At 47.5% G+C, this 26,012-nt stretch overlaps 1 protein-coding gene across 3 annotated transcripts in view; it reads right to left on the reverse strand.

The window, feature by feature from the left end:
- Window positions 1–26,012, reverse strand: part of LOC142578084 (uncharacterized) — a 151,508-nt gene that overhangs the window by 14,127 nt on the left and 111,369 nt on the right. For all 3 annotated transcript variants that reach the window (XR_012827160.1, XM_075687503.1, XM_075687502.1), the window contains one exon: window positions 22,502–22,721. Coding sequence is in view for 2 of the 3 variants with exons in the window: in XM_075687503.1 (XP_075543618.1) it covers window positions 22,502–22,721 (220 nt within the window). In the remaining variant the exon portion in view is untranslated. The remainder of the gene's footprint in view (window positions 1–22,501; window positions 22,722–26,012) is intronic.

The raw sequence follows: 26,012 nt of genomic DNA on the forward strand, positions 1-26,012 counted from the left end.
GTTCGCTATATAATCCTTAACTTTAGTTACGTACTCTTCATCTTCCAGTAATTTATCATTAAACTTCCACAAGTCCCAATTAAATTTCGCAGCTATTCTCTTCGTACCGATTGTAACCATGACTAGACAGTGATCACTAAAAGGGACATAGGTCGTCTGGTAGTCAGAACATGACAGCGAACATTCGACAGGAACATATATACGGTCCAATCTAGCATCACTGCCTCCCTGAAAGTGAGTGTACTTTGCCTGGCCTTCATGCGTCGATATCAAGCCTACATCTTCAGGGTCGTGCTCACCTACAATTTCGGAAAGTAACTCGGCGCTCCGATCTCGAAACGAACGGTTTGTTGTCCTATCCTCTGGTCTACAGACGCAATTGAAATCACCAAGCAAGATCACTCGCCTTTCAGTAAGCAGGACAGGCTTCACCTGTCGGAAGAAACTCTCCCTTTCAGCAACTGCATTCGGACCGTATACACACACAGCTCTCCAAGCCACTCCATCCGATTCAAAATCACACATTATAGACGCCCACTTTCACACGAGAACACAGTATCGACAGCACCAATACCATTTCTTAAAAAAATAACGCAACCACCCGCTCTTCCAACAGCATGACATACGCAAACGCTGTATCTGCTATGATAGACCGCTACCATTCTGTCTGTTTGTTCTTCGTCTTCAATTTTAGTTTCCTGAACCGCGAGCAAATCTATTTCATTTTCTAGCAAAAGGCGGCTCAGTTGCAGTTGCCTTCTACGCGCCGACAGGCCCCTTACATTAAGCGTAGCAACACGCAGGCTGGACGGGAGGTTGGTAGCCATTTAAGCAAAAGGGAGACGCCGATCAGTCTACTCACACATCAAACAGAGTGAATCCACATCCATTAAGGCATTTGAACCGGAGACGATTGAGCATATCTTTTTGGACTTTCATGACGCAGTGTTCTTGTGGGATATTCTAAAACGTAGCCTTAAAAAGGAATTGCCGTTAAGTGCTTTCGGAATACGCTTCCTGCCATGCGCGGAACCAGAGGGTGTGCCTGTCGATCTGGTAATGCTTCTGTGCATGCACAGTGTGTGGCGAACGCGTATGAATATTAGACATGAGCGCATTGTCCAGGCCCCAGCACATGAATACTTCATTGAAAGTGTGTTATATATACGCGAATTTTTCTGCACGCAGAGTGATCCTCCACATTGGCTAAGTGCTTTGGACAAAGTGACTAGCCTACATCGTTCTTATCACACCACACTGATCCGGCATTGACTAGTTGTTTTTTATGGCCATGTAATACTCACATTGTATTTTCTTTTGCCTAGCCGGTAATAAAAAAAAAACTCGTGGCTGAGTGGTAGCGTCTCCGTCTCACACTGCGCAGACCCTGGTTCGATTCCCAGCCAGCCCATCTTAGAAGTTGCTTTTTATTTATGAAGTGCCTGCCGTGATTTATCGCTCACGGCCAACGCCGCGGACGCAGACACCGACGACACCGGCTTTTCTGCGACACGAGCTCCTTAACGCTATCGCGTTAAAACGTAACCACGACGGTCTATCGAGCAGAATACAGCTCGGCGCTACCGTAACCATCGTCGGTAGGCGTGGCTTCGCCGGCCGCCGAGGCACCGGATTCGCCGGCACGTCAGTCAAGAAAAAGGCGATGGCAGCGCCGCCGCAAATTTTAACGCTTTCTGCTCTCCACTCTCCAATTCTGGTACACTCTAACTGTACCTCGAAAGCCATCTGCGACGGAGACAAGAGTCCGGTTGCGCGCTGCGTTCTTGCGGCTTAGTTGGCGTTGATGGGAGACGAAGGTCGATTCAGCAGCTGCTGCTGCGGCGTTTTCTCGTTACTGCATTTTGGGAGATAGTTTCCGCAGTCATGGAGTGAGATATGTTCATGGTGGCTTGTGTGCGCGTGACACCATGCATATTTATTTAAAGAACGTAGCTTAGGGCGTGTTGGTATTGCATAACTTTGAGGTCTTTGAGGACAAAGGCAAGACGAGAACACAGCGCTGTGTCCGCGTCTTGCCTTTGTCTCTCGTCCCTTTTCGTGCGCTAAAAACCTCAAAGTTGTTTATTTAGGTAGTATGCCTATGTTTACAAGTTCATAGGGCCGATAAAACTTCGTATAACAAGCTTGTCCACTAAGTCGCTGTGGCAATCAATGCTTTGGATTGCAAGCGAAACTGTGACTTTATTAAGAGAATACAAGTTTTTTAATAAAAACGTTACAAGCGCAGTAAAGGTGGCCTTTCAAAGACGATATGTCAAGTAAGGTGTACATAATTTGGCGATTATAACGTGAGCATCACATATTCAATTAAAACATTAACAATTAACGTTTTAATAGTGCCTTAGGGTTAGTTGTTTTAATGGAGTCTTCGAAGGCAGTCACATTTTCATGCACCTCTTTTTTTTTTGATCTGGAAAATCGCACAGAATTCGAGATATTCATAATCTAGTTTCTATAGTACATCCAGGCAATATCGGCACCGAGCGCAAGGGGAGCGTATCAATGGAGGCCCCGCTTTCATATCAGCCCGAAACACCCCGTGACGACAAGGGCGAGGAAGTTCGAAGCCTAGCGCTTCATCCAGTCGCGACAGCATCTGATACGGCTCGCTTCACCTTCCAAGCATTTAAGGTTTTGTGCCGAGGCAAGGTTTTCCGCCGGCGTGCAATCAATGAAACTTGACCCCACACATACATACGGGGCGTTCCCATGTGACGCGCCACAGGCCTTGCTCAATCTGGACGTCGCCTCGACTTAGCTAAGGAATCTTATTATGAATATCTCAAATGAGGCGCAATTTTCAAGATTGTTAAATGGTAAGCGTGCATTAAAATCCCACTGCCTCCAAGTTCGACACTTTAACAGGTGCCGCCAAGGCAATCATGAAACCTTTATTAATGAAAGATTGTTCATTATTCTTCCGAAGCTCATTTTATTAGCTGCAAAGTGTGTCCGCCTTGCCAACGAACACGTCTGCGATATTGCGCTTTCTCTGGGCTTATTACATCTTATCAAAAATGTGTGTTTCTAAAAGACCCTTTATTTTTTTACATTCATTATATTAATATCTTTTTCTACATTTCAATTTGAACCACAATTAATCACCCCGGTGCTTTCTTTGACTTCACTGTTTGTTGGCTTATTGTGGTAATGCTGAGCAAAATATAGCCCCTGGGTACCCCTTCTGCTCTCGTTTATCAACAAATCAATGAAAGGAAATTTTATTTCTCCTCGAGACATATGGGGGTGGCGGAAAAAAAACCTGCTAACCACAACTTGACAAGGCTCCAGCCTTGTCAAGCTGCCGAAGCACAATGTGTATGTATATAAATATATATATATATATATATATATATATATATATATATATATATATATATATATATACATATATATATATATAAATAATAAGTTTACGCTGTCATGCGTCGTCTTCGGGCCATCTCAAACGTACCCGTATGCCCGTGCATATGCGGTTGTGTTGTGTTTAATGGCGCATAAGCAACTGAGGCTATCATGCGCCAAAGGTAAAATTTCTTTTAAAAAGTAGCGTCACTTCAGCGACAGTCGTTGTGCAGAGCAGGACTCCGAGGATCCCAACAAATTGAAGACCTGAGTCTTCTTCTCAAATCTGAGAAAGTGGGTAAGGTGTATCATAATATTGTTATGGGGATGCTCGGAGTATTGACAGACTGTATTTAGGATATATAAACAAGCAAAGTTAATGTGGTTAAGATGGATGACCCGCAACAACACGTAGCAGCCAGCGGCTCGCGATCTTCTTCCTTTCTGTTCTTTTATCCTTCCGTAACAGGACCCCCGGATGCTGAAGCGCCGTCTAGGCGCATGTTAGGCGAACAACTGCGAGGGAAGTACGGCTTCAGCCGCGAAAAATGTACGATGTCAGCAGGCGTCGAACTTGAGGATGGATGAAACTGTAACAGCGAGATCTCGTAATTCACGTGGTTAACTTGGCGTAGGACGTCATAAGGTACACAACGACCAGGTACACAATGGGTGTTCGATGTTTTTCTCGCACCCAAAGGAGTCGCATATCGGATTCTCCGCCATTCCCAAACGATAGGAATATGTGTTCGTGAACGTCACTCCCAGCCACAAGCGGCACAGGCCTCGCTAGGATCCACAACGCCTCTCTCTGTGGGCAACTTTACACCGACTGGACTTAATACCGTTCTCCGAGTCAAAGATACTCGAACCATGGCCACACCAGTCACTGGCACGTAAACCAATTCGTGAAGTAGTACAATACTTGAAGTACACCCGCTTAAGACACCGTTTAGAGCGCCCCCCCCCTCCCCCCCCCGCACTGAGTGGTTACTCTCTACCTTTTTGAGGCGGTTCCAACTGAAGAACGCCTATTGCGTAGTGGATGAGAGCAGAATAATTGGATAAAAAGTCCAATCCAAGGATAACGTCGTTAGGGGAGTTGTCTATCACCGCAAAAAGAACAGAAGTAGGGCAGCCGGCTATGCTTAAAGGCGCAGTACACATTCAAAGAGCAACCAGTACGCCGCTGTCTGCCACACAATGCAATTGTGCAGCCTCTGGGGAGAGGACCTTCTTTAAACGTATACGCAGGCTAGCAGCACACATACCAAAAACGTGGGCTCTAGTGTTGACTATTGCTTGGACAGGTTCGCCATCTATTGTAACATAAATGACACTTCTCTTTATGGACACAGACAGAGGATTTGCGTCAGAAGTTGGCAATGAAGCACAACCTCCGAGGGCTGCATTTCTTAGTCTTGCGAAAGGGTGCGGCTGAAAGTCACAGGGGACGAAAGCGACGCGGCTGCGGCGAACGGGAGGATTTTGCGGTGTACGAGACTGGTGTCCGCGCATCGGTGGTGAGCGACTGTAACACGCGTTCGTAGCAGAGCTGTCGGCGCTGTTAGAATCGCGGTGGGCGAAAGCTAGCGGCTACTTCCATCAAAACCGCTCAGGTTGGTCGGCTTTCGAGGTGTCGAGGACCGCGGAAACGACGTTGGTCCCACGTGCTCGCCATCATTCATAGTGAGCACGGTTATGCGACGTCCACTGTTAAGCTTCGTTTCCGGCAGTGGTACCGAGCAGCTCTCACAAATTCGTCACGCTGATGCTGGGAGTATTTATAGGCAGACTGTATGTACACTATATATACAAACGGAGTCAATGTGGTTATGATAGCTGACAAGCAACAATGCACAGCAGGCTGCGTCTCGCGATCTTCTCCTTCCTTTCTCGTCTGTTATCCATCAGTGACAATCTGAAGCGAAACGTCGGCTCAGAAGGTGAAGTTTTTCACGGATACCTGCTTTTATTTGGAAGGTAGTAACAAGTGCATATTGGCCTAAAATCAATGCTGGGTAAAAAGAGTAATGTTCATTGTAAAATTAAGTAAAGCATTTTTTTTTCTCTGCGTTTCGACTTTCTCGCATGATAATAAATGGCGTTTATGGCAAGTTTATTTCCGCATTTTTCACAAACTGGCTTGTTTGCTTTGTACTAAGGAAGTTCTATGTAACGCGCGTTTGTCCAATGCGAAAGCGACATAAGATCACTTCGATGAAACGTTCTCGGCGTGAACATTACTTCCATTCTTTTATGACAGGTTTTACTAGGTGAAGTTTATTGTTGGATTAATTTTTCCGTGTAGTCTGCCATTTATTTCTCAGCTCATGGGGCACTAATTGCATGCAATCATTGTAAGAAATTCTCGCTTTGATGATTTTTGGCATGTCGAGCTTTCACTGCATATTCGTCTGCTTTCTCAGTTCCACAGATTACTGCGAGGCTCGGCGCCTATCAAAATTTTATGTTGTGTCCTTGTTTTGTGACTTCTTATGTGAAGTAGGATGTCGCCGATTAATGATGTAATTTCATTTCCAGGGTGAAGTTATGTTAGTACGCTTAGTGAGTCTGTGTTAATGATGCTGTTCTCAGTGTTCTCATTTATTATATTTTCTACAGCCGAAGATACTGCACTCCGTAGAAAAAATGTATGCACACTCTGGTAGGCCTAGTGCATTTTCCCTAATGGCTCGTATCGCGGTACTTCTAACGTAGCCTGCTGATTTGAAGCCATCAGTATAAAACGCCATGTAATTCGCGTATTTTTCGTTTAGTGCTAAATTTTCTCGTAAAATATCTTCGTGTGGTTTTTTTTTCTGCAAAAATGGTAATGTGAAGATGCACACTGAAGGCTAGCAATACCATAGTGGGAGTGGAGCGGGTTTCCGGAATCTCTGTGGCAATGTGTGCGTCATGTGTAATTCTTTGTATCTCTCTTGAAAGCTTCGGGATTGTTGGTTTCGTGACGGGCACCTTGTAACTATAGGTAATGACACGTTCACGCAGTGAACGAATTTTTAGGATGTATGAGCATGTGAGCATGGTTCTTCTGTCTGAAATTGGCGCTTAATTGGTTTCTACATACCTACTGTTTATAGGCGCAGTCCTGTATGCACCAGTTGAAAGACTTAAACCTAAATTGCGTACTCAGTCCAGGCGGTTCAAGGATAACTTCCTTGCCGATTACAAAGACGGCGCCGAATAAAACAACGCACGAAAAAGGGGGACACGAGACAGCACGTGTTCCCCTTGTTCGTGTGCTGTTTTATTCGGCGCCGTCTTTGTAATCATGCTTAAATAACTAGCCCGCCAACACATGCTCAGTTCCTTGCCGAGCCATACACTACGCACCCATAGTATAGGCAGCAGCGTATAAAAGAACGATAAATTTGTAGAAGGCATACCCTCTCAGAAGCACAGGATTTGTGTGAAAGGACTTTATGAATTTTCAGAGATCGAGATGCTTTCTTTTACAGGCCGTTTATGTGTGGAGGTAAGGTAAGTTTCTTGTCAAAAGTTATACCTAGCAATTTGTGCTTGTTTTGGGTGGGTAATTCGGTTTTGTTCTGGTGTCGGGTGGGGTCTGTCTGTACGCTTTGTTTGGGTGAGAAAGAAGCCAGCGGAAACCATATCTGTCTGCGCATGTTGCTAGTTTATTTATTGTTAGCTTTACTTCTCTTTCACATGTTGATATGTTGGATAACGCGCAGGTTGTCTGAAGATCGTCGACATAGACTGAGTACATAATGGATTTAGGGGTTATTTTGCTAATACAATTCATTTTTAGAACCAAGAGCGTTGCGCTTAAAATACACCCCTGTGGTTCTTAATATTCCTGAACGAAACTCTTCTAGGCGTATATGGAACGAATGGTTAGACAAGAAGTTTTTAGGCAGTTAAACATCCAGGCGTGCATGTTAAGCTTGACCAAGTCTTTAAGAAGCCCGAACCTCTAGGTTCTGTCTTATGCCTTCTCTATATCGATAATGACAGCAAGACAGGGTTGTTTTCGCATAAAAGCTTCTTATACCGTATATTCATGATGAACATTATGATGGTCATTAGTGGAGGATGCCTTTTTATAACCACATTGATAAATATCAGGAAGCTCACGGGCTTCAAGCACAAAAGTTATCTAATATTCAAGACACTTTCAAAGGACTTTGCAAGACAGCTGGTGAGGGCTATAGGCCTATAGTTGCTGGGGGAGATTGGCGGTTTTCCCGGTTTCAAAAATTGAACAATAATAGCTTTCTTCCAGACTTCTGGTGTTCTCCCCGATACCAAAACTTTGTTAAAAAATCTTAAAAGGCTTTTGCGGCTGGTTCACAGAGATGGCCTAGCATTTGATACCGTATTTTATCGGGGCCAGGTGCAGTCTGTCTACCAGCGGACAGTGCTCTGGATTTCTTGAAGTGCAGTTAAGCTATTGTAAGGGCCTATAGTTGGCCTATAGTTGCTGGGGGAGGTTGGCGGTTTTCCCGGTTTCAAAAATTGAACAATAATAGCTTTCTTCCAGGCTTCTGGTATTCTCCCCGATACCAAAACTTCGTGAAAAAATCTTAAAAGGCTTTTGCGGCTGGTTCACAGAGATGGCCTAGCATTTGATACCGTATTTTATCGGGGCCAGGTGCAGTCTGTCTACCAGCGGACAGTGTTCTGGATTTCTTGAAGTGCAGTTAAGCTATTGTAAGGGTCATTTCTAGTGCCATTTATTGGTGGTCTCAGCTGTACTTTTGAATTTTAGAATTGATTCTGCATAGTGCGACGAACTGGAGGCTACCAAGAAATGTTCACGCAATATGTCGGCCTGTTCTTCTATACTTGTCTGTATACCGGGGGCTATGAGGAGGGGAAGAGTGAATGTGGAGCAACTGTTATTTTGCTTTCGTACCATCTTCCACATTTGTTTTGATGTTGTTGAGCTGTTTATAGAGGACACGTGGCTATGCTAGAAGATTTTCCGGCACTGCGGCGGATATATCGGGATTTCACTTTCTTTTTTCAATTTACAAAATTTTCAGGTGCTGGGCACCTGCGAAATGTTCCCAAGGCATTCTATTGTTCTTTTTTTTTCGTTTCTCTACATTCTTGTGTACACCAACCTTGGTATATTGCTTTACTTCTCCAGAGGAGTGAATCAATGCCCAAGTTACAGCGTGAATAGTACATTTTGTGAAAGCTTCAATAAGTTAATTTATGCTGATATTTTTTCGGACTTTTTTCGAAGTTAGCCTTTTCTTGAAACAGTGCCTAGTGGGCTAAATTGAGCTCCCACCCTCGTGATTTTCTTGGGATTACTTCAGGCGACTATGTTAACCTAATCAGCACAGGTAACTGGTTGTTTCGATATGGGTTGTCCAGGATAGCGTATTTTAGGTCTGTAAAATTAAAGTGGGAACTAACAGATAAATCAATACAGCTTATTTATCTTCAGCTAGGTGAACAATAGGTTGGTTTCCCGGTGCTTAGTAGACAGAGGTTGTTACTCTCTCTAAGATCCTCAATACCTTGGCCTCTTAAACGGTTTTGTCACTGCTCGAAACTGGAGAGGGCCTTAAAACCTCCGACTATAAAATACAACTCTGGTAATAGTTACATAAGATTTTCCAATTCATGTAGTTACTATCAGATGTGGCTCCAGGTATACGCAGCATAGTGTAATTCTTTTAAATGTGCGCAGGATGGCTGCCACAGCTTCTAATTTAGTTTTAAGGTCATATTCCTTAGCAGCGACCCCACTTTTAACTATTGTAGCAACACAACCTGATAGTTTGCTCGAGTACTCTCGGTCGCGGTGGAAGACTTGGTATTTTTTTAGAATGTTTTCATGTTTATAACCTAAGTTTGTTTCTTGTAAACAAACGACCACAGGTGAGAGTGTGTCTAATATGTCCCTTAAGTCATTTAGGTTATGTAAAATTCCCCTGGCATTCCTGTGTATGAAAGCAATTTTGTACTATATGATTGGAGTCAGAGATATAGGTTGTGTTTTCTGCCCCCTGATCCGAGGCCTCTCTTCTTTTTGGCGATCCAACAAGCCCCGTCCTTCATCCGACGTCGACGGCACAGGGCTGCCTTGCCTTGTGTCTATCGTTTCCTCAGATACACTGTACATCCGTGCTGGACACATGGGTGCGTTCAAGTTGGGCCTCCCCGATTGGGAAGAGGCCTTGGGGCAGGCTGACCTGGGGTCCGCACAGCCTGCTTTTGAGGGAATGGTGCAACGCTAGCTGCATCAACTGACGGCACGGGAGGCTCTGGCCCAGCCACACTGCGTGTGGCCTGAGAAGGCTCTGAAGGCCGATGTGTTGCCGCACCCTGTTGCAGTGCAATAGAATTGATTTTGTTTTGCACCAGCGACAGGCGCTTCCACCCTTTCCAGAAATTTATATTTCCCTTTACATTCACTGTGATAATGTCTTTTTCTTCTGTCCATGTTGGGCAGGCACGCGAGTAATCAGGTTGACTGCCCTCGCAGTTTATACAGAGGTGCTCTTCAACTTTGCATTTGTCTGAAGGGTGGCCATGGCAAGTACATTTAACTCATGTGGTTTGGCCCAGGCAGTTCTGTGAGCCATGGGCGTGCCTTTGGCATTTGAGACAGCGTCGCGGGTTGGGTGTAAATGGTCCAAGTTTCAGTTTGGTGTACTCTACCTCCACAGAGTGAGGCAGTATGCTGCATGCGAACGTTAGGACGAAGTGCTTTGTTTCTATTTCATTTTTTCCCGTATGACTTTTATTCTGTACACATTTGCAACATTTTCTTTTCCTTTGATCGGTTTAGGAGTGTTTTTTCGGTCAAATATTTCAGGTGATTGTCAGAAATGACGCTAAGAACGCTATACAGTGATCGTTGAGGGCTGATAACTATGGAAATGTCCCCAAAGGCTGTTACTCCTGAAAGGTACAACAATTCCTGAAGAAAGTCCCCATTTGCTAAATTTTGTATTTTATAACTTTGTACAATGGGATTGGTTAGAGCTCTTGTAACAATGAGAGGAGTGACACATCATGCAGCAATTTCTTCGTGCTCACTATGCCTCACATGAAATCTAGGAAACTTGATTTTGTTCTTCAGGAACAACTAGTAGTGACATCAGTATGCCTTTTCTTGTTAGGAGGTGATCGGTTCAAGGAAACGAACTAGCCATAAGAATTGCCTTTTTCGAACAGGGCATCAGTCGCCCACGGCGGAGCCCAACGACGTGACGGGGCAGGAGCTTCCAAGTTATACCTGCCTACGCCAGCTGCATACCGCGGCTCTAACCAAATAGGGCGTAGCTCAGAGTTGTTAGCTACGCACGGTAAACACTTGCCGCCAGGAAATTTTAAAGTGATAAGATCTGAAGGGAAGACAGAAATGATTCAAAGTGGGAGACAAAGGCGCAGGTTGGAGAGGAGAACAGGACAGGCGACTGCAGATTTCCTCCAGTTGGGCCAGTCTGGATGTGCCGTCTATGTGAAGCAGAGGCCAAATAGGTGTGGCCTCCGCTGGGGGGCCTTAAAGGTCCGAGCCCCCGGCACCTGCTCAACCCCAAGGATCCCCCTTTCACCGGACACGGCTAAGCCACACACGGCTACATGCGGGAGGTTCCAACTCTCGTGTGCTCGGGTAGCGTGGTGTGGAAACACACCAATGGGCTGCTTAAGCAAGGGGCCCTTCGGGGTCCCATGTATCTCTATGGAGCCTACCTTGTCAAGCGTTGCAGACAGGGGGACGTGCATGTTCCCGAGTGAAACGGCCCTAGAATGCTTATGCGCTAAAAAAATTACTCACTTGAAAAAAGAAGTTCTGGTTCGGAATGTTACCTCTGAGAGGAAGCGTGTGGCAGAGAAAGGAGTTACCTGAACGACAACGCTGATTTTTACTTTTTGTTTCTCTAAGGCGTCGGACACTCCACATTGAAACTGTCCAAGCGAAATTTCAATGTCAGTATACACTAAACAAAGTAGTTGCCTAATTGATATTCCACTTGCCATATTACCCTTGCCTCGAAACTTCACACACTTTTGCACATTATGTTTCTGACATCTAGAGGCACTTCTAGGATACACATCTAGAATAGCAAGCCCCCGACCACGCTCCCCTCTCTTGCTTGCGCAGGTTTTTAAGCAGCTCTCTACGCAATTTTTCCACTGTACTCATAAGGTGGCGCGAAGCTTCGCGGGACGTGGTTGCCCTAAAAGCGTTCTCCTTATAATATATCCACCAATTCACCGTATCGTTAACGCAACAGACTGGATTGCTCGCTTGTAGTTCTGACGTAGCTTTGGACACTTCGTTAATTTATTGAAAGCGACCGGTTGATTTCTGGCGTCCCGCTCGATTTCTCGAATTTCTGGCTCTACACGGTTGAATATGAACGATACGGTAATTAAGCCGGAACTACTAAATGATATTGTTGACTTTTATGATCATTATGATTACTCCTGGAATGTTATTCATTGATGTCTGCTTGACGGTTGGACATACTTTGACGTCTGCAGTGTAGACATTGCTTCTGTTCCTCGCTCTGGTCATGGGCTTCGGTTACTTTTTGTCAGGTGACCCTTCACGCTTTTCACAGCAGAACAACGATGAGCTGCCTCGGGAGATAGCTTCTTCCTTTCTTCGGTCACAGCAGGACTTCATAAGAATTTAGGATGCGCTCTTTTAGATAGGGAACGGCGACTGCGAATTATGTTCAAGTGCGTGACGCTTCCAGGGGAGCAGATGGTGTTATACTCAGTGACGCAAGGGCTGTCGAAACGGTGGTAAAAATTTACTAATATGGTAAATAGTCGCTCAATATATTGGATCCATATATGAGTGTCATTTGCCGTAGAAATTACTATGAAGCGATGTGATGTGACTTTTAAGTATGTCATGTAGAACACAGATGCAGGCAAATGCAACTATATTTCGGGTCAGTACAGCGATATTGGGTTTCTGGGTCTAATAAAGCTGCAAAAAACGGTTTTTTGCGCAGAAATAGTCCTCTCTAAAAAAGTGTTTAATATGGATTGAAAAAAAAAAACATTGAATAAATAGGTCAATTCCCTTCCCTCTATAACGAAGTCTATGGGATAGCGGTGTTGCAACCGCGCGCTCCTCCTTACCATTCTGATGGCCCCTAACGTCGCCTTCTTAATGTTGTCCTTTTTGAAAGTGGGCGCCAATAAATAGCCAATTGACCACTTTGATATAGTTACTTTTATTAAACCCCTTGCAGTCTAGATTTCTGTCTATGTCCATACCGTAGCCTTGGACATGAATGCAACAATGTCTACTCCACCTCTTCGCAATTTTTTTTATATGGACACTCTAATCGCGTTATCCAGACTGCCGACATGCTAGTGCTCCCATCAGCCTTAAAAATTATGGGGTTCCACGTGGCAAATCCTTTTTCTGATTATGAGGCACGCCGTAGTATAGGACTCCAGAAATTTCCACCACCTGGGGCTCTTTTACGTGCACCTAAATCTAAGTACATGGGTGTTCTCGCATTTCGCCCCCATCGAGCTGCGGCCACTCTGGCCGCAGTTTGATAGGGGCGATCGGCGATGGGGGGAGTCGATCCCGTGGCCTTCTGTTCAGCAGCCTAACAACATAGCCACTTAGCAACCTCGGAGGGTCGATCAGCTTTAAACATCAGCGCTTATGAATGATGGACATTCCCAGCCATTCTGTCTGGTCGAACATCTTAGCATTCCAACACGATCTGCTGTGTCCCCTCCAGACTTTTTCTGCAGCAAAGAGATGCTGGTGTGTCAAATATGTGCCTAAGCTTGTCATTAGGCAGCCAGCTTGTCCATCAAATAGCAAGCCACTGCCGTTCGTGCCACCATGGAAATGTTCCCTCCTGATATCTTTCTTGCCATAGTATATTCTCGGGGTCTTTTTGTGGCGAAGCTCTGGATGGCTAGTTTCCAGCAGATCGGTGTCCGTACACCAAAGACCCGTGGGCCGATCCCGAACACCATGCAATACCAGGCCGGCAAGCGTCAGAGGTGAAGTAGGCTTCAAGCGCTCCACCAACTTGCAAAAAAAGTTTAATATATTGGAAACAAACACAACCCGTATCAAATATTAAGCTACAGATACAACACTGAACAGCGTCCGGCATGCCTACATTCACACCGCCCTCTTTTTGTAGCAGTTCCAAGCGCTGCGGATCTCCTCTCCTTTCTTTTCGCTCTCCCGTGGTGGCGGTCCCGTGTAAACGTCACACGCGGCTAACTTTATCCGGCTCCCCAGGGTGACGGTGCCGTCGTCCTCGTGAAGGTATCTAAATATCACAGTAAACGAGTCCAAACCTATGTTCAAAACTCTGTGTCACCTCTGTGTTGTGTGATAAACAGTTTCGCTGGTCATTCACCTTCACAGAGTGACATGGCTCATGATTTTTTCCTCTTTGCATTTCCCCTTTTTCCGTTACCCCCGTAAGGAGGAGGAGGAATGAACGTTTATTGTGAGAAAGAGCGAGAAAGTGTTCTTTCTTTTTCTAGGTGGGCGGCTCTCTTAGTCCAGAAAGCCGGTGGCTAATGCCGCAGCCCGGGTCCAGTCCACCAGACTTCGCTGATCTTCCAGGCTCTGTGCCTTTAACATTGCCTCCCACGTTTATTCGATCGCTTGTAGCTGTTCTGAGGCATAATCTTGACTGTATTTCTCCCGATGTGGGCACACCAACACCATGTGTTGGACGGTGTCTGGTATATCACTATATCGGCATAGTTATGAGAATTTGGGGGGGGGGTGCCTCCGGTGCATGATGATTCCATGGACATACGTATTCATTTATTCTGCGGAGGGCGGTGGCCTCTTCCTTGCTTTGTTTTGGATGTGGTAGAGGATGTTGTCTTCCTTCCAGTAGTTAATGTTGCAATATTACGGCGTTGTTGATGGTATGTCCTCCTCCCTCGTCAGTTTCCGGAGACCGTGCGGCAGGAAATCCCGGCTCGTATGCTCTTGGGCGACAGCATGTGGTGCTCCGTTTGCGGCTAGGTGTTCGTCGCCTAAGTTCCATGCGAAGTAGGCTTCGTGTAGTCCTGGCATCTTGTTATTTATTTTATAATCTTCACTGCTGCGGCAGAAATTCTGCCTTTTCGTAGGTTTATACATGTCGTTTGCGGGCCGCTCAAGATGGTTGCTGTGTGTTTCTATGCGGCGATGCCGAGTACGATGGCCACTTCTTCCACCGTTTCTGGATTTCTGGCCGGTATGGTGGCAGCGACAAGGTCTTTCCCTTGGTTGTTGGCCACGGGAATTGCGATTGCTTTTCTACATGGGTATTTTGCCGCATCCGTATATCTAGTGTTGGGGCTCTTTGAGTATTTCTTCTGAAAGCTCTAACTCTTCTTTGTCTTCTGTTTTTGTGGTATGTTGCATGCATATTGCCAGGTGTTCTGCGACTGAGATAGAGTCACGAAAAAGTGGCGGCAATGGAGGTTTCTTGTCTGAGTGTGCTGTGAATTTTTCCCTGTATGCGAGTTTGCGAAGTACTGCTGTGTCTGAGTCAGCTTAAGGGGTTCAAGCTGGCTGGCTCTGTGCGCTTCACTAATAGCTTCCCAGTTGCTATGGAGGTCAAGTTTGAGGAGTGTCGTGGTTGAGGTGGTAGTGGGAAGTCCTAGTGCGCTCTCGATTGCTTTTCTGATGACCATGTTGAGTTTTTCAATTTCAGCTTACTTGAAGAATAGATACGGGGTACCATATGTGATCCGTCTTATAAGGAATGCTTGGATTAATTGGACGGTTTTTTGCTGTCTAAGTCTTCTTTGGGTGGTTATATACCGAGTGAGATGGGTTACTTGTGTTAGGCTCTCCTGAAGCTTCGGAAGTGTAGCTGTAACAGAGCCGTCTTCATGTATTGTGAAGCCAAGGACGCTGTGGGAGCCAACTTGAGGGATATCAATTCCATTGAGTATGACGTTCGGATCTAGGGCGACGTAGGCTAGTGGTCTTCCCCGAGTCCTTGCCTTGAGTATAAGTAGCTCTGATCTTTCGGGGGTGCTCTGGAAACCGCATCTTGAGAGGTACTGTTCTAGCTAATCGACTCCCGCTTGGATTGTAGTTTGCTGTTGGCCGGTTGTGGACGCTTTTTCCCATAACGTTATATCGTCGGCGTATATTGCATGACTTAAACCTTAGAAGTCATCGAGTTGCTGTGTGAGCTTAATCATGGCGAGTTAGAACAAAAAAGGTGAAATGACTGAACCTTGTGAAGTTCTTTAGTTGGGCATTTCGAACTTGTCGCTTCGGATGTTGCCGATACCCCAGTAGCCGTCTAATCGTTGATAAAATCGTGTACGTATTGGAAGGTTTGGATTCCGCAGTTGGTGCCTTGGAGATTGTGGAGGATTGCTTAATTCTTCACGTTTACGTTTACGTACGTTTACGTTCACGTTTACGGGCGTTATGTGAATTCACATAACGCCCGTAAGCAAGCAATAAATGAAATGGCTCATGATTCTCTAGTTGAACACTGGCACTTGCATCCGTATTCAATAACCGATTTGGCAGAGCCTTGTGGCTCAAATTGCAGTTTCGTTGTTACCAGTGTATTTGTGAAGGCGCTATGAATCGCCCAAAACCCAATTTTCGTTGTAAGGCATTTCGCCATTTTCTGGAACATGATCGCCAGCGTCGGTGTGGTGGTGACCTTAGCCTAGGCTTGCTCCACGGCTGCCGGGATTGAGCGTGATCCGGGCGCGAAACCATACGACATGGCGTCTGAGATGGAGATGGCCACGCCTCCGACGACGTCGAGTCCTGGCCACGGTCAGACGTGCGTCGTGGTGCAAGTGGAAGAGATTTCTCATGAGGAGTTCCACAATGGGATCGGCGGGTGGCAAGTGAGCCAGCGCCTAACTGCCCCGGTGAGCGAGAGCTGCGCCACTCGCCGGTCAGGCCTAAACCGAGAGACCACTTCAACAGAAAAGTGATCACATCGACAACAAGGGCAGCTAGGATGCCAGACGTGCTGCCAAGAGAAGACACCAAAGTTATTGTGAGACCACGGGGAGGCCTAAACATCGCAAGAACGCAGACAGGGATTGTTGAGTCGGCCATCATGGTGGCGGCGAGGGCTTCGAGGGAAGATGGTGCGGCGGATACCTTCTGCCCCAACCAACACCAGAATATAATTTTGGTGCGTACACCCGATAAGAGGCGTGTTTTGTCCTATGCCAAGATTAAAGTCATCTGCATCGGGGACAAGATACACGAAGTAGGAGCGTACCAAACGACACCATATGGTATCTTCAAGGGGATCATTTCAGGCATTCCCATCGAAGATAGTCCAGCGGTCATTGACCGCAACACTGTTAACTCAAGAAATCCATTAGCCAGAGCGGCGTAAGGAATTGGCAATTTGCCTACCGTAATAATAGTTTTTGAAGGCCAAAAGGCTCCAAATTATGTATGTTACGGCAATGTGTTAAAAAGGTCTAGTCTCTACGGCAAGCATTTCGAAGTCTGCAAACAGTGCGGCAAAGTAGGCCACACAAGAAATGTTTGTCCTAACTCGAATTTGAAAGCGTGCTTCGACTGTGGGGCCCTCAACGCTGTCGATGGCCACGAGTGTAACCCTAAATACAAGCTCTGTAGGGGACAACACCTAAGGGCCGATATAAAACGAACAACAAACATAAAACTCCCTACGTAGTAACCAAAAGGCAGTGGGAGCGCAAGATGGCGGAGCAGCGCGTAAAGCAACATCTTGCGCGCAGAGAGTTTCCACCATTGCTGACGTCAGATGAGCGAGCGGAACAGCTGGTCACCATGAGTCACGCTCGCGCTCGGAGAACTGCGAAAGCCGAAACAGAAGCACGAGCCGCCGCCGCCAATGTCAATCCAAAGACAGAGTCGACTGGGCAGACGCAGTAAAGTCGGGGGTAGCCAAGAGAGCAGCAGCAACAGCAGCAGCGACAGCAGCAGCAGTCACCGACATTGCAAAGTGGCTGAATGAAATTTAAAGACAAAAGTCAGGCGATGAAGGCGCTTTGAGAAGGAAATGAGGCGTTGCGGAAGAACTTTGAACTAAAGGCGACAGTCAATAAGGTCAGCAAAAAATTGGCAGAGATCAAGAGGATGCTGGCCGTCTAGCCACAGCAGCAACAAGCACAGCACTTATCACCTCCACCACAGCAGATGGCAATGACCGAGGATGAACCAGAAGTAGCGGTTAACCCGGGTACAGAGAACGCGGCCGCGGCGGGTCCGGCGCCCAAGAGAATGGCAATTGAAAGTCTCAAAGAGCGTAGATTCGGCGATAGGGTAGACAACCTTGAAAATAGGCTCAACCGCTTTGAAGAGTGTATTCGCGCGACGTTCACCAAGACAATCGCTGACCGTGTAATAGCAATTGAACAGACATACCAGCAATTGGCTACGACAGTACAGAATTTGGCGATGCAAATGGATAACTTTTAGCAAACATAGGTAGCGCACGAACCACCTCAACCACAATAACAGTGGAAGGCCTCCCCGTCTGGCATTGAAATAGCAATGGTTTTGCTGATGAAAAGGCTGTACTTCAGTAACACTTAGAACAAGTATCAAGAAAGCCAGATATCATAATGTTGCAAGAGACCCTCATTGAAGAGGTCAAGCTCTCAGGTTACCGGTCCCAAGCCTGCCCGCCAAGCCTCCGGACGGCGACCGGCAGTAACGGCAAGGGAGTTTGCCCCTTGGTGAGAAAAGAAATCACGTACGTCGCGCACGAGTTGTTGGACACAAGCACAATTGAGCACACCATGGTAGAGGTGGTTACCGGGAGAAAGCAGAAGGAAAGCACTTTTCTGATAAGCGTGTACACTAGCCCGTCGCGAGAAAAGCAGAAATTCAAAGCACTGTTACACAAAGAGTGCAACATCGCGGGGCCCGACAGCAGGCTGGTAATCTGCGGGGACCTTAAGGCGCCGAATCAAGCCTGCGGTTACGCCATAACATTGGCAAAGTGCAGGGAATTGATGCAAGATGCTACCGACCTGCGAGTAAATCTAGCCACTAACCCAGCATACCCTACAAGAATCGGGAACTCGATCACCCGAGACGCATCGCACGATCTCAATTTCGTCTGGTCTAACGGCGGCGTTACGGCGGACATTTAATGGCGATAAACGGAGCACGAGTTGGGCAGTGATCAATACATTGTGGAAGTCGCTGTCCCGCTCGGTGGCAACGAAGAAGTCGGCAGAATCTTTCGGAAAAATACTTTCCAATTGGAGCGCGTCGAGGGTTGTTACCCGAGGAAAAGAAGGTAATTACAGACATTGAGAAGTGGTCGACCGAGATTGTAAACAAGGTAGAAGATGCCACCAAGGAAGACGAGACGGACGAGTGAGTCCACATTGTCGACGGCCGCCTGGCCCACCTCATCGTGGCCAAGCAGTCCAGGCTGTCGATGTGGAAGATGCAGCGGACAAACAGAAAGCTACGCAAGAAAGTCGCCGAACTTAACCGCGAGATTGAGTCCTAAAGCAGAGCGCTATGCACTCAGCAATTGAATTATCTTTGGAATGCAGTGGACGGCCAGGTGCACGCTGTCAAGTTACTGAGACATCTTTTGGATACGACCACGACCAAGTCTCACCAGCACCACAACCTGGCCAAGATCGCCCACAGGACACTAACCGAGCACGGGGGAGACGAATTGGAGAAACGCCTCGATGACAAGTACTACCAAGGCGCAGCAAACGAGTGGCTAGATCGAGAGATTGAAGTATGGGAAGTAAGGGTTGCCCTGCGATTTCTCAACAGCAAGTGCGCCGCTGGTCCCGACCGCGTTAGGAACAGGGCGCTGAAAAATCTTAGCGAAGCGGCCATCTAGAACTTCACGGTATGCTTCAACATTGCTGGCGAGCCGGGTCGCTAACCCGGAAGTGGAAACAGCCAAGACCATCTTGATTCCCAAGCCGGGCAAGCCACCAAACATTGAGAACCTCCAGCTGATCTCGCTTGCGTCCCGTGTGGGCACAGCGTTGGAGCATATACTCCTATACAGGTGGCAGAGTTACCTGGAAGATTCGAGGCTTTACCCAAACAGCTTCATCGGGTTCCGAAACAAGCTGGGAAGTCAGGACACCATGTTCCAACTGGAAAATGAAGCCCTCGATGACACTACCACCACGAAATACAAGCGAGCCATCTTGGGTTCGGACCTGCAGAGCGCTTTGGATAAAGTGGGACACTCTGCGACCATGGCCCAGGTCTGACGGCTGAACATGGGCAAGAGAACATATGCGTGCATCAAGGATTTTGTGACGGAGCTGACCACCGAGATCATCGCCGGTGACCTGCGGCTCCAAAAGAAGAAGCTCGGCAGTGTCGGGACCCCCCAGGGCTCGGTCATTTTGCCATTACTTTTCAACCTTGTAATGATAGGCACGGCCGAGCGGCTCTCACGAATCGCGGGGGCCCGACACACCATCTATATCGACGACATAACGTTCTGGGTCCCAGAAGGAAACGACGGACACATCGAGAGTACATTGCAAGATGCGGTTGACGCTGTCGAGGAGCAGCTGGACGGCTCTAGGCTTGTCTGCTCCCCAAGCAAGTCTGAGCTGTTGGTGATTCCACCGAAATGAGCAGCTAGGAAGACGAAAGGCAACCAACCTGCGAGAGAGCAAGATACATTAAAGACCAAGACGAGCGGCGGTCACACGATCCCAGATGTCTAGAAAATCCGAGGGCTGGGGATGCTCATTGAGCGCAAACAAGTGAACGGTTAGACGGCCAACCATCTCGCGACCAATGTCAGCACGGCCATTTACTTCATCAAGAGGGTGCCACACAGAACAGCAGGCATGAAGGAAGAAAGCCTCACCGGGCTAGTGGAATACTTCGCTATAAGCCACATTGCATACGTTGCTGCTTTCCACAACTGGAGGTAGTGCAGGCTAAATAAGATCAATGCGCTCATACCCAAGGCGTACAAGGCAGCACTTCTCGACTGCACAAGCACCGACAAGTTCCAGGCCCTGGGAGTGCAAAACGCCCTGGAAGACATCGCCGAGGCGCAGAGGACCACCCAGGTCGCGCGACCATCGGGAACAAGAACCGGTAGACAAGTGCTACGTGACCTATGCCTGGGGCCAAAGGAAGGGGGACCGGAAAATATAGGAGCTCCTGCACCAGACGCATTTAGCAGGCGGCTACAGATATGTTCGGTGCCAAGCAACATGAACCCTGCGTTCCACAAAGAGCGGTGGGCAGCGAGGGCCAAGGCGCTCATCGATCTCCATGCCAAAGACAGCACTGCCGTGTTTGTGGGCGCGGCAGAGTATCCAGATGACAGAAAGGCGTTCGCCGCAGCAGTCGTTAGGGCATCGACCGGTGAAACGAGAACTGCGGGAAGTGTGCAGACTCGGGGGCGCATAGAACCAAGGAGGTGGTCATTACCCTGGCCATCGCCGACTCCGAGTGCACCACAGTGCTCCGTGATTCCAGGACGGCAGTGAGAAATTATGCCAGAGCAAGGGTGCGTGGTGAAGCCGCGCCTGTGTTGCTTGCGGTCGATCTCGCGAGTGAGAATAGGTGCGTCGTGATACTTTCCGGCGCTCAAGGGCAGCGATGAGTCGGATAGCGGCAACGAAAACCACAACGAGATGGCGAACGCGGCGACGCGAGGACTAACCAACCATGCCGCTGCTACTGCAGACGACCCATCGGGGTGGTGGGAACCAAGGCGAGAGTGACCTTCTACAACGAAATTGTGTAGTGGCACAGACTGGAGAGAAGGACTATGCCGCCACCTCATCCGGGCTTGACCCGTAAGGAAGGGGTGTTATATCGACAACTTCATACGGTGTGGTTATTTACCCCGGTGCTGATGAGGCACGTGTATCCAAGTGTTTATGTGACTGACCTCTGTTATGTGTGCCGAAAGGAAAGAGCCACTGTAGCTCACCTCCTTTGCGACTGTTGCAAGAATCCTCACGAATCTACGATGACAACCATCCCACCATAAATCGAGGCCGCAACGAGGTGCTACGATCACGAGGTCCAAACTCAGGCCCTCCAGCAGATCTCGGCGGCCCTCGAAAGGCAACGACCGAGCGAAACCGGAGGGAGGCTGCCACCCCAAAAGAGGGGCAGGTGCAGTCGACCAAAGGGAGTAGTGCGGCCACAGGAGGGGCAGAGGCGCCACACGCCGGGAAGACATCGTGGCCGTGTGACGATGACGTCTCCCTTACAGGGGAAGGCTAATTGTGTTGCAGGCATTCCTAATAAAGTTTCTTCGTCCCTCGCTCGCTCATAGCCCGTAAGCAAGCTGCTACAAGCCCCCAGCAGAGTGGAGCGAACAGTGCTTAAATTATTTTTCATCGCGTATACTAAATACAGAGCTGCAATCAGAATGAAAAATTAGGTGTGCGTACCTTTCGTCACGATGACCAGCCATGGAGACCAAAATTGAGTTCTTTCCTTTGTTGAAAATTATGTGTCACGTCCGTGTCGTGGGAAAAGCAGCTTCGCTGGGCAGCCACCGTTGCAGTGTGGAATGGCTCACAATTTTTTTTCTTCAGGACTTCATGCTTCTATTTACACTGACAGTTTCACTCCACTTCGTTGCTAACTTTCTTAATCTCTTCTCTTATTACGTGTCCGTGGCTCTGGCGCAGATGTTTGTCCAGAGTAGTCACCCTTTCATTATTATGTATTCTTTCTGTCTTTCTTTATAATTGCCTTGACAATATGCTTATTTTACTTCCAAAGAGGCCGAACCCACGTCACACCACGCAGCCCCATTTGTATAGTTACCGTGAGCCACCACTGCTAATCAGCCAATCCATGTTTTGTCAAGTTCCAAGTCAGATATGATCTGTTATTTAGACGCAAAAATCACATTTGCGAACTCTAGCGGCACTGATACCCCTAATTCTTTCCTATTACTCGCACCGCCTTACGTTTATTGTAGCTCAAACATGCTCTAAATAGTTTCACGAAAAACACACGTTTCGGATTGCAATAATTTGTCAAATATGAACATTCCAAAAAGGTTACGCAAATTGTATCGTCGTTTATAATACCTCAAATGGAGCCGGGAAACCGGGCTGTTCTGTCTAATGTAAACTACCTATTATCAAAGTAGCTGCTGAAGTTTTCACTTTTAAAAACCAGCATTCAGGTCATATGAATACTCACCATATGAACTTGTCTTACGCTGAAGTTCTTCGAGAATCTAGGTACGTAATGGTGGCCAGTCGACACAAGATTGTCAAAGGCTGCCACGACCGGCTCCGAACCGTAGTCGGGGAAAAATATGTAGGTGTCGAGTGTCTTCCTTATTGATACCCTGATGGTCACGCCAGCGCGATTGGGCCTTCCCATGTCTTGCACTGCGCCCACAGCAATGACTGTAACTCTGAAAAATAAGAATGACAGAAAGAAGGCCAGCGCTGTTGAGCAGGCAGAAAGTAAGAAATTCAGGGACATACAGTATCCGTGCAATATGATAAAAAAGCACATTTACAATGAACTAGCTTATTTCATGCGACGGAAAAACATCAAAAGACAGTTCTTACAGCACAAGAGGACACATTGTACAAACGTGGAGGCTTATACGGCTGCCTTGCACGCTATTTGCCTGTGCCGCCATGACCTCATTGCATTTAGGTCTTGCATTTCTGTATCTACACCTCTATGAAAAATCACTCAGGATAGCGCAATCCGATATTAGCACACCTGTGCAGTTCAGTATGATTTATTAGCCGAGGCTGTCGAAGGCCGGAAATGAAGTTCCCGGAAAATGCTTGGGATCTCAGCATGCCTACTGAACGTGAGGTGATTAATGCAGCGGAGCTCCAAGAAAACGAAGGCCATTCCGAAAAAATCGAGGACTGATCTCGTGGGCAGCGAAAGCCCAGGCATCTATGCGAAAACCCAGCATGTATCACGCATGTAAGCCTGCCGTTCCCACAAGACCGTGTTTGGCCTTTTTAGTGTCCACCACTCTATAGTGTCCTCTGGTAAACAACGCCTTCTTTGCAGGATACATAACGCGTCCAGTTTTAATTCAAACAGCATTATTTGCCTACTTCCGCCGTTTAAAATCTATCTATCTATCTATCTATCTATCTATCTATCTATCTATCTATCTATCTATCTATCTATCTATCTATCTATCTATCTATCTATCTATCTATCTATCTATCTATCTATCTATCTATCTATCTATCTATCTATCTATCTATATCGTATCGGGCATGCGCTGTCTGCGCTACCTTATCAGGACAGCACTGATATCACGGGTGCGTCTGACTATTCAAGTGCGTGGCAATAAACCCTTCGCTGCTTCTTGTTCCTGTCATCGCGTATTTGCCTCGGTCTTTACCAGACACACGTCGCGCACGTTACATGCTGTCAGAAGTGGGCACTTCGGGTCGAAGCGTGGATCCGGCACAGCCCCAACGATGGAACTACTGAAGGCACCGCCACCCTTGCAACTTACCGGCAATCTCTCTGAGCAATGGAAGCGCTTCAAGCAGAAGTTTGACTTGTTCATAGTGACAACCACGACGAAGGAGCAACCCCGCACGGAAGCTGCAAAAGCGGCACTCCTTCTGAGTGTGGCTGGTGACGACGCACTTGACGTGTTCAACACGTTCAAGTTTGAAGCACAAGAATCCAAGGAAGACTACGCAACAATCGTTGAAAAGTTCGAGTCTTACTGCTCTGAGGTAAACAACGAAGTGCATGAGCTATATCTGCTTCGCTCGAGGAAGCAGGCAGATGGGGAACCGTTCGAAAAATTTCTTCGCGACCTAAGAAAGCGAGCTGGGCAGTGCAATTTCGGAGAACAGCGTGATTCAATGACCCGGGATCAAATAGTGTTCGGCACGAATAATTCAAAGTTGCGCGAAAAAATGCTTCGCGAACAACAGTTGACTCTAGTGAAGGCGGAAGAGTTTTGCAAGGTCGCCGAATCTGTGGCGCAACGAAACGAGGTCTGGAGGGCCACGGACAGCCACATTGACGCTACTGCGGCGCCCGCAACTGCACCGAAAAGCAGAAACGCCCAAGATGGCGACAAGCAGTACCGCTGCACATCGTGCGACCGGCGGCACAGACAAAGGCAGTGTCCTGCATACGGAAAGAAATGCAACGTATGCCACTTGCCCAATCATTTTGCGGCGTGCTGTCGAGAAACGTCCAAAATTGCCGAAGTCAGCAAACACTACTTTGACGATAACTTCGACATCCTAGAAGTTGGTGTTGGGAACAGAAATGCCAAAGACTGGATAGAGGACGCTGAGGTCAAGGGCAAGAAGGTCTCCTTCAAGGTAGACACCGGGTCACAGGCCAGCTTACTGCCGTTTTCGGCATACCGGAAAATGCGTGCGGCGGGACCATTGACTGCTGCTACCTCGGTACTACGAACCTACAACGGAGGCATCATAACACACTTCGGAGCCACGTCGCAGGAGGTGACGGTAGGAAATACCTCCGCCACAGTCCAGTTCTTTGTCGTAAAACACGGCAGTCAAGCCATACTAAGACTGGAAGCGAGTGAAGCCTTGGGCCTTTTTAAACGCACAGTGGCCACTGTAAGCGCCTCAACAGACTACGAAGCAGTGAAGAATTTCCAGCACCTCTTCCAGGGATTAGGCTGCTTGAAGCAACCATACAGCATGGTCCTGCAACCAACAGCGGTTCCTGTCGTTCAACCAGCGCGGCGTATTCCCCTGTCCCTGCGGGGCCCTCTTCAGGAAGAGCTGCGAAGACTGGAGCGCGAGGCCATCATCGTAAAAGAGAACGACCCCACAAACTGGGAAAGCCCTTTGGTTACCGTCAAGAAAAAGGACGGCAGAATTAGAATTTGCATGGACCCCCGGAAAATTAATCAGAACATAAAAAGGGAACACTTCAAGCTCCCAAGGCGCGAGAATGTGGAAGGGGAGTTGGCCGGCGCAACTGTATTTAGTTGATTGGACGCAAACTCCGGTTTCCACCAGATCGCACTTGATGAGCAGACGTCGAAAATATGCACTTTTGCTACTCTTTTTGGCAGGTACCGCTACCTCCGATTGCCCTTCGGCATCGCCTCAGCGCCTGAAATCTTTCAAAGGACGATGACTCAAGTATTTAAGGGCTTTCCCGGTGTACAAGTGTACATTGACGATATCTTGGTATGGGAGCAAACAAACAGCAGCATGACCAGAGACTGGTTGCGGTCTTGGAAGCGGCCGAAAAAGCCGGCTTAACGTTCAACGCAAAAAAAATGCCGGTTTGGTGTTACGGAAATACAATTCCTGGGCGATATCATTGGACGTGACGGCATCTCGCCAGACCCAAAACTTATCAAAAGCTTGCTTCAAACGCCGGAACCCAAAACCAAATGTGATGTTCAGCGCATGCTCGGTGTAATCAACTACTTTGCAAAGTACGTGCCACGGCTTTCTGAGCGGACTGCGCTTCTCCGAGCGCTTATCAAAACACACGCAGTATTTGAGTGGACTGAAAACCACAGAAAAGAGTGGAAAGGTATCACTCAAATTCTAACCATTAAACCCGTACTCGCCATCTTTGTTCCCCAAAGGCAGTCTAAAATAACATGTGATGCATGAAAAGATGGCATGGGTGCAGCGCTCTTGCAGTATCACGATGGCGATAAGTGGCACCCAGTGGCATATGCATCCCGTGCTCTAACACAAGC

Source organism: Dermacentor variabilis, chromosome 4 (genome assembly GCF_050947875.1).
Source record: "Dermacentor variabilis isolate Ectoservices chromosome 4, ASM5094787v1, whole genome shotgun sequence".
Classification (NCBI taxonomy): Eukaryota; Metazoa; Arthropoda; class Arachnida; order Ixodida; family Ixodidae; genus Dermacentor; species Dermacentor variabilis.